The sequence below is a fragment of the Cygnus olor genome, chromosome 2, assembly GCF_009769625.2.
Source record: "Cygnus olor isolate bCygOlo1 chromosome 2, bCygOlo1.pri.v2, whole genome shotgun sequence".
NCBI classification, from domain to species: domain Eukaryota; kingdom Metazoa; phylum Chordata; class Aves; order Anseriformes; family Anatidae; genus Cygnus; species Cygnus olor.
Genome location: NC_049170.1, coordinates 90,351,960 through 90,369,203, shown reverse-complemented (window position 1 = coordinate 90,369,203; position 17,244 = coordinate 90,351,960). Strand labels below are relative to the sequence as shown.

Below are 17,244 nucleotides of genomic sequence, written 5' to 3'. Positions count from 1 at the left end.
ACATTTTCATGAGGAATATATGTCTAGGCACACATGTACACGTGTTTTTGAAAACACATTCCTTAATTTTTCACTCCTGCTAGTTTTTATGTCTGTGGGCACATGATGGATGACTACGTCCCACCGGGCACAGATGAATCAGCAAAACAATACTCTCAAAGACATGCAGAACCAAGCGGGTAGCAGAAGGGTTGAACAATAACTTTTGATTCAGTAGTGTGTACGTGTTTTCACTTCTCTTCACAGAAAAATAAACACTTTGAAGCACTTCACCAAAATACCTGGTTTTGTTTGGCAGAGTGAGAAAGAAAGAAATTTTAGACTGGCTTTCAGGGGGTACCTGATCACTTTTTCTATTCATTAACAAAATGTCATGGTCCTGTAAACCAGAAAATAAGCATTCTGCAACAAAAGGTGCTCCACCAACTATAATCCATGTGCACACTGCCCAGCGTGGCATAAACTTTCCTAAAATCAAGATCCACCCTCCACCTTGAACTACCCTATTATATCCTACAATTTAAAATCCACTTTATTTTATTGCAGCCTATTGCGTTTAATGAAAAACTTCTCATGAGCCAGGAAGTAGCTGTTTATAGCTGTGTTGTGGAAATCACAGTGAAGGATTAGAAACTGGAGTAAAATTGGTTACAGCTGTATGAAAGAGCATATGCACAAGATAGAGCCAACCCCCCCAACACACACACCCTGGCTTCGCTTTTCCCCTCCTCCTTCTGGACTATTCCTTTTCCGTGCACCTGCTTGCATCTAATCCTATGAAATCTAGAGGTCTGACTTTTGATTTGTTGCTCCGTGCTCTTTTTTCAGCTGAACCAACTGAGCTGTGAGTCAGACTTTACGAAATTATAGAATAAACCTGTTTTGGATTGCAGCCATTGGACATGAGAAACTAGACACAACGGGGAATGTACTCCCTGGAAATAAACCAAGCAGTCTGGAAAAAGCGAGAGCTATCCTAATTTGAGTGCAATCTTCATACCAAACCTCAAGTCCTCTACAGATTCAGTGGTCTGCTTAATTTTTCCCACTCTCACTTGATCTACGGACCATCTCCTACCCGGTAACATTTGCTGGTACTCACCAAAAACACACAGGAGTCTCAGAAGCCCGCATGGGCTTCCACTAGGATAATTCTCAATCATCATTGTCTTCTATACCGAGACAATAATACTTCTATGTCTGTGTTACGGGACAAGGTAGAAAGCATGCCAAAAGTATAATGTCTCATGCAGAGAGCAGTATTAGTCTCCAAGAGGAAAGCAGTCACCTAAATCATTCCTCAGACTTGCGCTAATTTCAAAGAAACCTGCTCACTCATCTTTCAGCCAGAAGCTGTGCCAAAGCATCAGGCAGCCCAGGAAGGTTTGGGAAGCAAGCGTGAGGCGGTGAAAATGGCCATAGGTAGTTTGGGAATGTGTGTGATAAGTGACTGGAAAAGTAAACAAGTCAACATCCCAGCAATTTGACATTCTATCAGAATTTCAGGTGAGAATAAAAGATTAAGAATTGGCCAGACTGATTCCTTACACTATTGGCATTTAGCACAAAGCTAAAGTTTGGAAATGGCAACTATGTCATAATTCCACATTCAATTCAAGGAATTAAATGCTTCACAGATCTAAGAAAACTTTCTCATTCCTTCCATCTATGAACCATCTGGGGCAGATTTGTATTTACAGGGAGAGAGATGAGGAGTAACATGCCACAATGTCACCAACATTCCTTCCTCACCAGAAAAGGAATTAGAGAAAGAAATTAATCCCAAATCTGCTAAATGAACTATCAGCTGAATGTGTTTTTAAAGCAACTACTCCACACGTTTCAGAGCTATATGCATCGTATGTCTGAAAGATGTTTTTGCATTACAAAAAAATCAGTTCATACCAGTGATATGTAGGATGTAGGCGAGTTATGTATTTATGTACCTATTGTTTGGTAGGTACTTAATGGGGTGTTTGATTGTTCAAACTGTGGTGTTTCTACTTGGCCAAGAAGATGAAGAATGACCATTAGAAAATTTTGAGTTAGTAACCCAGACAAGTGACATGGAGAACTTTTACCATGAGACATCCAGTCTCCCCAGATTAACAGAAACCAGTAATACTTATGACACAACACATATCTTCTGTCAGCCGAAGAGAAGTAAAATATTCAAGATACCGATTGTTTTTTATGTCACTATAAAACATACAAGCAATTTATTTATTTCTTTTAAAGAAGAGAGATGGGCATCTTTTACTAGCATTTTAACTGGAAAAAGAAAGTTGTTTCCCTGACATCAATTATTCTGCTTAGAAGAAAGAGAGTTTATGTAGCCATGAAAAACAAACGTTCCAGCTAATAACTTTTTTAATGCTACTTCAAATTCCTACTAAGGGTACATAAAAGAGACTTTACTTTGTTGTAGAGTCCAATGTTAAACAGCCATGACACCAGCCTTTATGAATTTATTTCATAACAATGCTCCTAAGGAACAGTAGATCCTAGCTACAGAGGTATTTCCTGTGCCAGCTTCTATCCTAAATTTTGGGTAGCCCCATTGTCCAAATCAACGGTTTAAAATATGCCTGTTGACCAGTGTTAAAAAAAATAAAAAATCCCTCCCAAAAATCCTGCAGAGTTTAGTTGCAGTTGAACTTAGTACAGCTGATAAATCAATCCTGTGCAATAAAGTACACGTGTAGGCATTTTGCAGCAGATCTAGGTTGATATTCTAACCTTTCTACATTATGATTAGGAAAATATTACCAAGTGAAGAACTTTCAAATACACAGATATGAATCATCACACTCTGACCTTTGCATAAATGTAACAGAAAATATTTCATATTTCAATACCTGGTTTGGCACTCAAGTGTGAACGTGCTAATGTAAAATTTGTTGGTATTCCTCACCTGAAGTGATATCCCCAAACCAGCAGACCTGAGAAAACAGAGTAGGCTTGGCACAGACACCCCCCTAGGCTCATTTCCTAGTTTCAGATTATGGAATATCTTCTCTCATAGGCCAAGCCAGAAACGCATCCAGTAATTTCCACTGTTTTCATATAAACAGTATAAATCATTTAGATCTAAGTCAAAATGAATACCAATACAATAGCAAAATAATAGCGAGCTGAAAACGAGCTGTACCTTTGTGACAGGCAGTTCCTTGGATTTGGACTCAAAGAGATGCTCCAGTTTGGAAGTGTCCACCTTAATGGGTTCCAGTTTCGACCACAGGAATTCTCTGCAGCGTTTGTTGTTTTTACACTGCCACTCAAAAGGCCGTACCTCGTTCCAAAACAGACGGATGGTTTTCTTCTTCTTTATAAATGCTGGCTGACCCCTAGAAACCTGGGGTGACCCTAAACCCTGAGGAGTGCTGAACAGCGGAGGGGGAGCCAATAAATTAGCAGAGGGTGGAGGTGGAGGTGGACATCCAAACAGTGGGGGAGGTGGCGGAGGAGGCAAACCCAGAAAAGAAGGTGGAGGTGGAGGAGGGGGAACAAGGGAGTCCCCAGGACCCATATCCATGTCCAACACATCTACATCATCCTCCTCCCCCAAGTCTGTAAAATCCATGTCTTTGATTTTAAGTTCTCTAGGATTAGCCATGAGCTGATCCCAGATGTAGTCAGATTCCTTCTTTGGCTGTGCTGGTGTTTTCTCAGGGACCTGTTCACTGATTTCATCTTCAGGCAAGGCTGTCCCCTTGGCCAGCTCACCACTGTTGAATTTTTCCGCAAAGGCTTTCACGCTGCCTTGGTTGTCCAGGTTTCCAATCTCCATCTTTTTGACACTTTCATCTTTGGCCTGCTTCGTGGCCTGAAGGATAGAGATCCTACTGGCTAGACTAGTGAGTGACTCCTCGCTTTCCTCCGTCTCCTTCTTTTCCTCCTTCGCCTCCAGCTCCTTCTCCTCTTCATCCTTGGGCTTTTTGTTATGCGCATACAACATGTCCAGCATAAACCGCTTGTTGTTGAGGATGTTGCTGCACTGCTCATTCACACCAGCATCCTGGATGGTCTGTGACCATGGACCTGCAATCACACACGCACAGATGGGAACAGTCAAGGGCAGGGAGCCAGAGCACCGAGAACACTTTCCACCACATCAGAAATCTTTCTGGGGATGCATGCACAACTAGCCAGAAACTGGGCAAGCAACAGTTTTGAAAATTTTGAAACAAGTGACAGTGCTGAAATATGTCCCAAATACTTCTCAAAGAAGGAATGGGGGCAGAAAATAATCAATTTAGCTCAGGAGAGACTACATAACTGTCAGGATTTCGAGATTTAGGGTTCTAAAATCTATCAGATTTCACTTCGTACATTCTATCCCAGCTCATTTTACACAATCCATAAATGCTCAGAACTGTTTGCAATCCGAAATGGAGCTTAGGTATCGTGACAATGGAGCAATATAGGTTCCTGTCCTACTTTTGACCAGGCCATAAACTGGAAGTCCCCCAGGAAAACTTCCTTATGAAAGCAATTTTCTCTGCGTGACTTCAAGGTCAACAAGTAACTGCTTCCTCCCCCTCTGCCTCTATCTCACCTCCTCCCTCTCAGCTGGCTAAGGGAGGACAGCTTTCACACCTGGCTCTTCTTTGGACCTCCCTGCTGGGCACCTGGGCTGCCTTCACCACACGGGCTACTCGAACCACAGAGCAGATTGCATACCCAGGGTACAGCTCTCAGGGCAACTCAGTGAGTGTAACCATAAGCAAGACCTATCACGTTACCTGTAGGAATACGAGCACCTAACTAAAAGACTTTAAGTGATTTCTGTAAATGCTGCTCCTCAGCCACTGTTACCCTTCCCCTAGCATGTGGTGGGATTGAAAACCTAATGGTCTTCTTCCCACATCACAGCCATTTAACATGTCACTGTAATGAAGCTTTATGTTTCTGACCACTAGTCTTTTAAAATACTCTGCAGAATAATGTGTTTGAGATAGCACCATAAATAACAAACCACAACAGTCAATTTATAAAAATAAATGATGCAAGAATCTCTTAAACTACATTTTCCTGAATATAATACTGCTAGCCAATGTGGATAATGTGTCAAAAAATATGGTGCTTCTTTTCCCAATGGGCATCAGATGAAGTGATCAAATATGGACGAATATCATTCTTCACACTTAGTGTATCTTCTTTATGGGATTCTTTCTGTTCCCCATAGTCTTTACACATTTTATTAACATATTTTTATAACTTCTACTTAAACTTTTTATTTTGATTGCTAGCCTGCCTTCCGTTTGGTAAGTTGTGGTGAAAGATTTTGTTTTATACTTTTCAGTTGCCTTTTCACTTAAACTTCTGTTTCATTTTTGTTTCTCCCCTTATGCTCCTGACTTTTCAATACGCAAGAGTTTTAAATATCTTTATTAGTTTCATTTATCAATTGAGTTGCTTTTTTACCATGACAGCTACGCTGTGCTCTGAGGTGTCTCCTTAGTGAGCTCCACAGTCAGAGCCCTGCAGCAACACCACCCCACCCATTTTAGAATAAGAACACGGGAAAATGTAGGACAGATCTCACAACACAAAGCATATGGACAGAAGTGATTTTAAAAATGAATCCAGAGGTTTAACTCCAGATAAAATAAAGACTTTTTGTCAGCAATGGATGCAACCTCCAAAACTGTTTCCTCCTACTTTCCTGTAGGAGGCTTCTTTACCTCCCTTACTGATTTATTTTTCCTCAGTCTTTCTCCATGGGAATTGCTTTCTCACCAAATCATTTTTAGCTGAGGTTTGTCCCTGAGGTAGTTTCCCTAGATAACATGACCTCTGTCTCCACACTATAGATTTTATCCAATTAGTCTCAACCTTCCTTAGTCCCAGCCTTCTCCTTCCAGCCTCTCTTTCACAGATGTTCAAGATTGTCCCCAGGATCTTTTCTGCCAATCCCACGAGCTATCCGCTCCCAGTTTTCACCAGCTGGGATCCTCCAGGATTTCATCTCTTTGCAATACTCCTCACCAAAATCTCTCCAGACAAAATCTCTAACTTGGGGTCCCTAAGTCTGCCTCCACTTCCCCTAGCTGATCAAAGGTTATTGCTGTGAAGAAGCCCACTCTTGCTAACTCGGTGCCCTCTTCTGTCCCCCTCTCCACAGGGATAAAGCTGTGAAATGCTATCAGAGAAACAAGAACTGTAGGAAGTCAAGTTTGGCAGCATGGCTGACAAAGGAGCCAGGACCAAAGGCTTTATTCCTTAAGGCATCTGGGCAGAACCAGTGGGCCACCTCATGAATGGCAAAATGTTTGCTGGGAATCTGAGAACTGCTGGGAAGAAGTGTTCTCCTTCGCTTTCTGAATCTCCTCATCTACTAGAGTGCAAATGACTCACTGCAAGAGACCTCCTACGTGGCACAACCTAGTAAATCTTTGGCCTACTGGTAACACGTCAATTTTAGGATGCTGATTTTTCGATAACTAGGGTATATTTCTTAGCTTTTAACACAAAAAGTACATAAGCACTTATTTAGAGTGAAAGCATCAGGACGTAACAGACAATATTAGGAGGAAAAATTGTAACTTTTATTTGCACTTGGATGATCTAGGACTATGCCACAGTGCAATAATATCACTCAACTATCATATCCACCCTGCCTTTCCTACATATGTACCCCTCTATGTTCTTTAAGGGTACCACAGCATTCTAAGTGCGTCATTTTAAGTTAATCTGGGAGCTGTTTGAAAAGGAGATCACTCTCAAATTTAGAATGAAATTAACTTAATGCTTCCCAGAAAAAAGTGATATTGTTAAACATGAACAATACAACGTGACAGTTCATCTCTGTGGAGTAATCCTTGTGATTCAGTCATCCCTCTTCTTTCAGGAAAGAGAAAGACTGTTTCACACTGCACAGCAATTTTTGTTTTCCTATCTAGAATTTAGAGAGCTTAGGACAATGCATTTCACTGTTCAGCCCTAAAAAGACTTGGAAACAAAATGCCCTAATTACATTACATTCCTTTACATCTCTACCAAAATAAATAAATAATAATAATAAAAATCAAAGGTCAAAATCTGCTTTTTTACTCCCTGCCTCAACTGCATGACTAGCTCTGGTCGTAATTACCACTCCATGCAGAAAATTGGTTGTCGTTTTCCAGGCTGGACTACCCTTTACAGGTGCCTGGTGGCATGTTTAACCAGAACCGTTGGTCAGAACAGAGTTGTGGAATACACATTCCAGAGAATGTATATTTCATGTGCTCCACAGGAGCTAAGGATGGTCACAGCCTAAGCCTATACACAGCAGCTCCTACATACATCTCTGTTTTCTGAAGCCTAAGGCAGGAAAACTGGAAGGAAGGAAGGAACAAACATCCTATTCCTCATTTGCCTTCTTATTGAATTAAAAGCTAATGGCATGGAAAAACTTGTTTTGAATCTCATGAAAATTCGCATCAGCAGGGCCTCTCATGTCATTGTTTTATGTGTAGAAAACGCAAATCAATTCTCTGGGAGCTAGAGATGCAAGTCACTGCAACACAATGATTCCATGGTTACTACTTTAAACGTAAGGAAGAAAATGGTCTGGAGTTGAAGGAAACCTCATTTCATCAAGGCCTTGCTGTCCTTCAAACACAGAAACCCCACCAAAGTGTGGATTTCCAAACAGGGAATAGATGGGGATTTGGCCACAGAGAAGAAAGTCTTAGATAGGCAGAAGAGGGTTTGTTTGCTTATTAACAAAACAATAGAGCTGCTAATTTAACATTTGTTTCCATCAGAAAGCCTTCATTATTGAAAAAACTTCACTTTACCAGTTTCATTGTCACTGGTTAACTTGTCCTCTCTCTCTTCCCTCTCTAAAGTGCTGCTTGCTGAGGATATGCTGGATGCAGAGCAGTTGTCTTTTTCATTCACTTCCTCATTCTGCCTCTCTTTTTCACTGAGTATTGCACTTTCTTCTGGCTCTCTTTCTGGTCCTTGCTCCACCTCACTCTCTGGTCCCACCTCTGCAGCCTCTATTTCCTTGGGTGTCTCCGTTCCCTGCTCGGGCTCTGCCTCAGTCTCCTGCTCTGCTTCTGCTTCTGGTTCTGTCTCTGTCTCTGGTTCGGGTTCACTGGCACTCACTGGTGGAGAGAACAATGGGAGAAAGAGATGCACTTAACAGAGGAGTCGTGTCAGGCTCACCCATCTAAATGAGAGCGATCTGAAAATTGTACAAGTGCCTTATGGAAAGAAAATAAAAAGCAAGTCCATGGCATGCTTAACATTATGAGCAACAGATTGATGAATGTTGTGTGACGACAGCATTGCACATGAGAGTGGCCTGGCAATTCCCCTCGCTTACTGTCTGGAGCCAATCCACTGTTTTTATACATACTTCCACAGCTGGAGTGTTGGACTCGCATAAGGATTTGAACCAGCAGAAAATGGGCATCCCACCTGAGTATGACATTGGAAACTCAGTGCCTAGACAGAGCCAGGAAGGAAGAGATCTTTTAAAAAGCAAAAAGGAGGGAGATTGTGGCTTTTGGTTGAATTTTCTTTGGTTTCTGGAGGAATTCTTTTTTCACCTGACGAGGAACACTTCAACAGAAAAAAATACAAATATTAGTTTTATTAACACAGTGAAATGGCACAGTCTGGAAATGGCACTGTCACACATCTGGCTGATGAAAAACATGTTTTTTCATGCACATTTACTTCAGAATAGCCACATCAAAACAGAATAAACTTTCCAACTGCTTGACATATAGCACAAATTTAGTTTCCAATGCGCTGGCATATGTCATATATTGAGATTTCTTTTTTATCAGTTGGCAACATGGCAAACACTGTTGTTGATGGTATACTTGGTTTCTTCTTCCCTGCTTTATCATAGACAGTGAAATTCATTCATTCTTTTATTTTTTTTCATTTTTTTAGCTAAAACATCAGATTTTCACATGCAAATGTTCTCTGCATGCTGCAAATAAACTGAAGAGCATCCACACATATTCACATCAAGCAGCTCACATTTTTCTGAAAATTGAAATAGCCATGCAAGAGTGACGAAAATAGGCATGCGTGTTAGTTCTGCATACTCCCCAGATTACCTTTGCACTAAATCCAGTGTCAGGTGGCTGAACTACAACAACCAAGTCATACTTGTTTTTTCCCTCTATTAACTACTTTCCATTACAGTGTTGCAAAATAGGCTTCTGGACTTGTCATGATCTTTGGATCACATGATGTACAATGAGACTTCCTTCAAGAACTAAGTGAATCTTTGAAGGAAAAAAAGCATCACACTGGAATGCAACCCAAACATGTCAGTCCTCTAGGGAGCAGGTAAATAGATTTATCCCAGGAAAGTACAAGCCAAAATAAAGTCACAATGTTTTCTTAAGACTGCTTCACATTGTGTGGCTATTCTTTTTTCTGAGACACCCACTCAGAGAATGGTGATTATCAACAATGCCTATGTTTTATCCATACAATAACACACACGTTTTTAGACTAGCTTTCAGGAATGCATCTTCAGTACCACACTATTCTTCCTTACTTCCTGTAACTCAACCGTACATTGGACATACTCATTGGAGTTAGGCTTCTGCACTTTCACAATTGATTTTAAATGTGTAGATAGTTAAATAACTAGATATGCATACATAATACATATATGTAAAAGAAATGTACACATAGTATGTTTAATAAATAATCCATGTATACTTAATCCAATTTTAAAATCAAACCAAGGTTTGAATATAAATGGGGTGCAAACTTAGGTATCCTTCAGGAGATCCTGGAACTAGAATGGTACTGTAGCACTGTAGCATGAACATGAGACTCTGAGCTTGCCATAGTGCAATGGTCTATGACCGCTGCACAGATAACGAATGTCTTCAGTTTACCCTAGACTAGTCACTTTTTTTTTTTTTTTTTGGTGTGTGTGTGAATAGTAGGCTTTTCTCCAAGAAAAAAAAAAAAGCTGTTATGCAATGACCAGAAAGGTCAACTTCAACAGCTGAAGCAGAGAAAGAAGCTGACTAAAATGTGGCCAGGACTGCTAATGCTTTTGGCACCTTTGTCATCATGAAGCTATACTGGAAGATTCAATTGAATAGAGTCAGGGGAGACATCAGAAATGCTTGAGAAAATGAGAATGTAAACCTACAAAAGCAGTATTCAAAAGAATTCTGAACCCTCTGAACACCAGAAATATTCCACATATACCTGAAAGACACAGTGTCTTAGCAGATCCTAATATATGCCAAAAAGTAGATAGCAATATACTGATACAAGTTACCTTTCTGAATTCAAGGAGTATCAAAATTTTAGCACTTCTAGAACAAAACAGGGATGCATTGACACTCATCTTGAAAGTCTCTTTCCTTCGTTTCTGGCATAGTGTCAGACAATCCACCTATATCCTAAATAACTATAAAGAGTGAGCTAAGTCCAGTGCTTCCCTTATAAAACAGTTCAGAAATCAAATTTGTCAACAAACACCAGTAGGCAAACGAAGCCAGCAAGCTAGCCCTTTGTGCGTCACTTGCAGTTTCACCATGTAATCCACTGGGCTGATACTGGTGATATGTAGTCACGGCACCAAGCCTGTCGGAGTTTAAGAAGCATTTGGACTGTGCTCTTAGTCATATGGTCTGAATTTTTGGGTAGACCTGTGTGGAGCCAGGAGTTGGACTCGATGATCCTTATGGGTCCCTTCCGACTCGCGATATTCTATGATTCCATGATCCTATGGTGAGAACTTCTAAAGATGTTAAAAAAACAGAATTCTTCATGAGTGAAATGATCTGGAACTTTCAGTCCAGTATCTACTGGCTCACTTTTCCACATTGGACAAAACAATACTGTAAGTGGCAACCTTACAGGCAGTAACAAAATTCAGTCACAGACCACGCTGTCTTCCTTGTGTTTCGACTGCTGGTGAAGAGTGAGAAGACTCGGGAAAACAAGCATGGTCACATGAAAAATCATCAAGAGCAAAGAAGGAATTCCTGAGACATTTGGAAGTCTGATGGCAGCATAAGCAACAAGTTTTTTAAAAAATAAAAATACAATTTTACATGCATATAGTTCTCTTTAAAATTGTAGTTGGGATTGCCAGATTCAGTAGTAGAGGTTACCTCTTTTCTCTTACATGTGCTGTTTTTCACACTTCTCTCAAGGCTTTTTAAAAATTAGAGAAAAAAAAAAAAAAAGAAGAGTGAGCTACTTTCTTTAAATGAGCAGTTTTACTTGCAATTGGATTCATCAGCAGGAGGAAAACTGCACGTGCCCTTAAAGACTAATTTTTGAATCATAGGGTCATTTATTTTCTTCTGCCAGAAGTTAATCTCTAAAAACATACTATTGGAAAAAAGAAATGCAAAGACTTCTCAGAAGAATGAAATCTCCCAAAGAAGCTGTGTAACGTCATCACTGAAAGAGATGGTAGCAGGGCCCCCCAATGAATGTGTAAAGATTTTTTTGTTTGTTTGAGAGCTGTTGAAATCTGCATTTTCTGACATTTTAAAGACTTGGCCACAAAAAAACATAGCAACATGATCTTCTGAGTGAGAGGGTAGGTAGACAGGACAGCAAGCTGCTCCCTTCTGAAAAACATGGCCATGAACTCAAGATGCTACGCAGGGACATGGAAGGAAATTACTTTTCTTTTGATACTCAACTATTAAAGAACTATGAAGCAGACACAAGCTGTCATATCCTTACTACCTGCTGATAAGACCTCAACCCCTCAGGCCTGTAAGCCCTCAGTGAGAACAAATACCTCTCCAGGCCTATACCTTATCTCCTATTAGTGTAATAAATTAGGCAATCTCATCTCTACCTCTTTTCTCTGCTTGCTACTTGGAGTGGGAAATGGCAAGTGTTGCTTGAGGAAGCATACAGTAAGTCTGAAGAAGGCCTTTCCCATCCAAGCCCTCCTGATTGAATTGTTTGGGCAATTCACCACGAAGTTTAAAGTCTTGGATGTATCTCTCTTCAGCTCATCCAGCACAGGATTCCTCTTGCTGGGCCCGTCTTTTTCTCTCTTTCTTTCTCTGCCCTCAACCCCTAACCTCTTCTCCTCATCCTTTGTAATAGTAAAATTTAGCATTAAGTTACCCCCCCTAGGAGGGTACTGGCACTTTCTTCATTTGCCTTAGCTTCTCCTCTGTCCTGCTGTACAGTGGTTATTTTGGCTCTCCATCTGTGGCTGCAATGGCCTCACTGCACCCTTACGCTCCGGTGTTTCTCCATCTCCAGAAACATTTTCACTAGTCGTACTTTATGCAGTAGTTGAACCTTGCTCAGCTACTAATATGTTCAGAAGGTTTCCCACTGTCCAGAAGGCACTCTTGGGTTGACTTGTTTAGTTCCTCAAGTACTGCATAAAGCTACACCTCTCAGGGAAGGACTCATCTCTGATGACTTTCTGGACTGACTTCAGAGATGTCTTGGCTATTGTTGCTCTCCTTTACTGCACACGTGCACTTCATAAGATATCCTCCAATGAAATTACAAAAGAGGAAGTAGCTGCTCGGGAAAAAAAAAAAAAGTTCCATTTTGCAGTTATGGGACTGCCTTCATTTCCTCTGAATGCCGTACCACAAGTTTTACAAGAGTAAGCTATACAAGACTTGATTACTTTAGTGGAACCAATTGTTTTATATGAGAAAACACTTCAGATCAGTAAGTCCAGATTTTTATCTTGGGTAAAGATACTGAGACGTTTCACTGCATGGGATGAAGTTCCACAGACAAAATCCATTTCCTTCTTAAGCCCAGTAGATACTAGAAGGCCAATGGATGCTTTAACACAAGTAATGTAAAATAAATTTAACTCCTAAAACCAGTTATTGTTTTGCTAGTAGAGGAACACACTTCCTGTTTGACTTTAGGTCTGAATTCTGCAGGCAAATATCACACCTCTGTTAACACCATTCTTGCAGGGTCTTTGGAAGGTCCTATGAACAGAAGTGAGGAATTATTTTCCTTCTGCAGTTTTATCCTTGCTTGGAAGACTGATGACTTCTATGTTCAAAGCAACTATTTGGAGTGCAAGTAAACTGGGTTCTTCTGTCCATGACTCTATTTCAGCTTTCCTACAACTGGTTTAAGAAGTTAATGCCTCAGTTTATTCTCTACTAAGTGTGATTCGTAACATTTCCGAAGGACAGAAAAAGTTGAGATTTTAATTCATTATGAAGCATAAGGAACTCAGATAACAGTCTAGAGGCCATGGCACAAAATTGGCAAAGAAGCCCGCCAGCTGCTGGTTGATCCAATCATCTGGCCACCTCCAGGGAAGGAGAGAGCCTGCCCTGCCCACATGTTCATTATTTCAAATGACCTTCCCATTGCTTTTGTTAGGCCTGAAAAGAGCAGTCCTTCCTCATGCATGGCTCCCACTGAAGTATGCAGATTTCAGGCCCATGTTCTCCTGTTATCCTGACTGTCTGCATGCAGTTGCCCTTGCCTGGAGGCTTACCCTGCCCCATCCATATGTTCTCTCCCTGCAGGTCACTTGCTGGGCTTCCAGGTGTTGCCCTCTGATGCCTACTGATATTGTCAGGACTTTCAGAGATGTCCTGCCTACCCACGTGTTGATAGCTTTGCCATATCCTGTCTGCCTAAAGTTGACCGTACACCTGCTCTAAATGTATTCTCCAAATGGGCTGTGCTGCTCCATTTCATGCCACTTTTTTTTTTTTGAATGCTTCCAGGAGAAATATGTTAAAATAATCATCATAAAAGAGATACTTGCTCCCTACCCAGCTCTGAAATCCTAATGGTGGAAAAATCCAGCTTGTTTGCTCTAAAAGCAATATTGAACTCAAAGAAATGGGTATCTGGATGTTTCTAACTATCAGAGTCACAGGAAAATATCCACGTCTTTTAAGTTCAGATGATTCCACTGAGACTTTTAGAGTGCCAGACAAGAAAACTGGAAATATAATTGAGAAAACATATAAACCTAAATTAAATAAACTTCACCTACTTAGTACAGTGAGAATAAACATATGCAACATTCAATATTTGTAACTTTTTTCTTAAATCACCTTGCTTTATAGCATGCTACCAACCATAACACTCAATAAAACCAAGCTGTGCGAGTTACAAAGGCATTAATCACCAATAGCACGTAGCAGGAAATCAAATAAAATAAAAATGAATGATGGCGATAATTCACCCTCAACATGCACTCTAGCTCCCAATGTTAATGCAACATCATGTGCCATAAATATAAATCTGCATGGTGGATGTTTTTTTTGAGGATTGAAGGAGGGGTACATGATGCAAGTGGCAGAATGACGTGCACATACAAAAAATATTGCTCTGTACACCAATAAATTATATGACAGCAAACCAACCGTGCAAACACTAATTATACTTTCCTTTTCACTAATTGTCTGTGGTCTCTTTTAAGTCCTTTACTACTTCTGTTACAATTTTAAGAGCTTTTTTTGTTGTTAAAAATAACCAACACACCCTCCCTGCCTTTAATTCAAAAGCTTTTCTGTTTGTCCCATTCAGCCTGTGCTCTGTTGGAAGGTTATTATAATCTTGGCATTCATCTGTTGCATTTCTTTCAGAGAATCCACATAAGCAAAATCTGTTGGCAGGAACATTGTTGGTTTAATATTCAGTAACTTCTAATATACAAGGAACATGATGCTAAAATTAAGACCCTCTGTATGCTGTATTTTCCAATTATTTCATCCTAATAGCAACAGACAATGCTAATATAAATCATAGTGACGATTAGCAGTGTATTCTTTGCTTGAATAGAGTAGAAGACATCCAAATCTATGTGAAAAAAAAGAAAGGAAATTTAGGAAGACGGTGTGGAATATTATAACAAGACCCTTTACTTTGGCTCCTCAGAGGTTATATCCTTGCACTCATACATGAAAAATCACTGCTAGCCGGACAGAATAATTTTAAAACCATCCCTCTTTTCCCCTGTCTTGCTTTTCACTTACCTTCCGAGTGCTGAGGGGTTCCACAGGGGGTAGAAGGGGTCTTCAGCTCTTCCTGGGACTCTATGGATGCTGGGCTGACACACTTGGGCACAGGCGAGGATGGGGCTGAAGGAGATCGCAGGTTCAAGGACAGCTCACTTCTGCCTCGGCTTACACTCCGACTCTTCAGCTCCTTCTCATACTCCTCAGCTGCCAACCTCTCCAGGTATTTGTATCTGAAAGTTAAATTCCAAAGGGTTTCCGTAAAGAAAAAGAAGTCTGTGGCTGATGCTTGTTTATGGATGAAACACCTGCAGAGAGTGAGCTGACTTCCTGACACAAGGTGTACAGCACTGAACTGAATGCTTGGTCAGTCTGCCAAAAAACGCACACCAAAGCAAAAACTATTGCCCTGAAAAATGTTAAACTGCTCATGACAAAACAAAAGCAAAAAGCAGCAGAATTAAAGAGTCCTCAGATATAGTATTGTGTCTGCATAGTCCTTCTCCTTTTGGAAGCATTTGTCTGTCCTCCTTTTCACCCTCCTCCTTCACCTCCTCCTCCTCCTCCCAGCCCTCCCTCTCCCAAAACTAAAATGGGAGGGGGAAAAAAAAAAAAAAAAAGACCTCCAAAGCCAGAGCCCCTTAATACTGATGCAAATAGCCAGTCTGAGACTTGCTGCAAGGAGAGGAAAATGGTTCAGTGCAGCAGACAAAAACAGATCTCCCTGAAAATAATACCACTAATAAATGTTTGGATTGACTATCTCCAGTCTCTGAACCTGCTTCTATTTGCTCTGAGAGCAATGCACTGGAATTCACTTTGTTCTCTCCAGAGCCTACAATGGAAAGTTTTCTTTTTTTTCTATTCTAAAAAATTTCTCTGCCGGACTCAGACATCCAATAGCTTGGACCTGACGTCACATGTAGTTTATTCATCAAAGTCACTTTAAAAGAACAAAGATACATCTGTTTTGCATTTTAGGCAGGCAGAACTCACTAACTGTTTATTAAGACCAGCTACCAATCATATTCTTCATAGTGTGCTTTATACATTTCGACCAAAATAACTTTGAAATACGTGCCTCTTCCAGATGCTGCTAATTTTATCCACCATTATTTGCTAACGAATAAAGTCATGAAGACAGCTGGATTGGGCGTTAGACTGTTTGCCTTACCCACAAGTGAACTGTTAAACAGGTTAATCAAGACTACTGCTTACATCCCTGAAATGCTGTGGTCATCCTCCTCTAACCCACTACTGTAAACACTTCATAACAGGGAACACCTCTCCTCCCCCAGCCTGTCTCACTGACAGCCTGAATTAGTGTACAAGTGTGCATTAAAGCCAGGAAGGGTAAAGAAGTCAGCCACATGGGGCAACAAACATGCTTAGTACATATGGTAACCACACACACATGCACGTTTGCAAACATCCATACAGAGTGCAAAAAGAAACGTGGCTTTGAAGAGCACTTCTTGTGTTTTCAGAGGCAATTTGCTTTATTGCAAACAGCAGTAATGAAGAACAAACTCATTTTCTTTTATTCCTCCAGAGGTATGCACATGCTTTGAACAAATTCTGCAAGAGAAAGAACCCCTACGGACTCTGGATGAAAATATAACAAGCCACATACTTGTATGGTTATAAAATAGGAACTGTTTACAGTTCTAACATGAAGCCAATTCTAAAGAATGATTTTTGCCTTTTCAATAGAGGAGAAAGCCTTCTGCCGGCATTAGCATAATGTTTTGTTACAGTTAATGAAACCAGTCTTTCTTTTAACTTTGGTCACTTACACACTGCGTCTCCCAGCTCCTCACAATTAGAGCAGACGGGACTCAAGTCTCAAAAAGAGCCATTCGAACTGATCTCTTAGCTAACACAGGTACAGCCCAGCTGGCTGCAATGGAGGTTTTTGCAGTTTGCCAACCAAGATCTGGACAGATCCTTCAGTAACAGGGGAGCTACAATGTTTTATTGTCCCCAGCTCTTTTTCGGCTGTTTTAAGATTTTAGCTTCTGTTGCTGTGTACTTCACAGTTAACCAGCAGAGCAGAGGACTACCACGAAAATGTGCCTTCTCAAAATGTATCTGCTCATTATACTGGAAGAAAAAAAAGGAAACCAGAGTGGCAGCTCTCATGGCAGCACAGGAGCATAACTAGTTATCAAATGGGCAAGCTAATAAGCAGATGTGGCAATTTAACCAGGAAATAAAATTGTTCTACAATCAGTTATTAATGCTCCACACTTGATAAACAACACATATTTATGGGATTTCTTGTTTCAGCCCAATGTCTCAGCAATGAATAAATACC

The 17,244-nt window shown here is 40.5% G+C and overlaps 1 protein-coding gene across 12 annotated transcripts in view; it reads right to left on the bottom strand.

The window, feature by feature from the left end:
* The window catches only part of FHOD3 (formin homology 2 domain containing 3), a 396,018-nt gene that overhangs the window by 58,158 nt on the left and 320,616 nt on the right, over positions 1–17,244 (bottom strand). For 11 of the 12 annotated variants that reach the window (XM_040548935.1, XM_040548932.1, XM_040548933.1 and 8 more), the window contains 3 exons: positions 14,946–15,160; positions 7,788–8,099; positions 3,152–4,041 (listed from right to left, as the gene is read on the bottom strand). In XM_040548935.1, coding sequence (XP_040404869.1) covers positions 3,152–4,041; positions 7,788–8,099; positions 14,946–15,160 — 1,417 coding nt within the window. The remainder of the gene's footprint in view (positions 1–3,151; positions 4,042–7,787; positions 8,100–14,945; positions 15,161–17,244) is intronic. The other variant, XM_040548937.1, reaches the window with a different exon arrangement.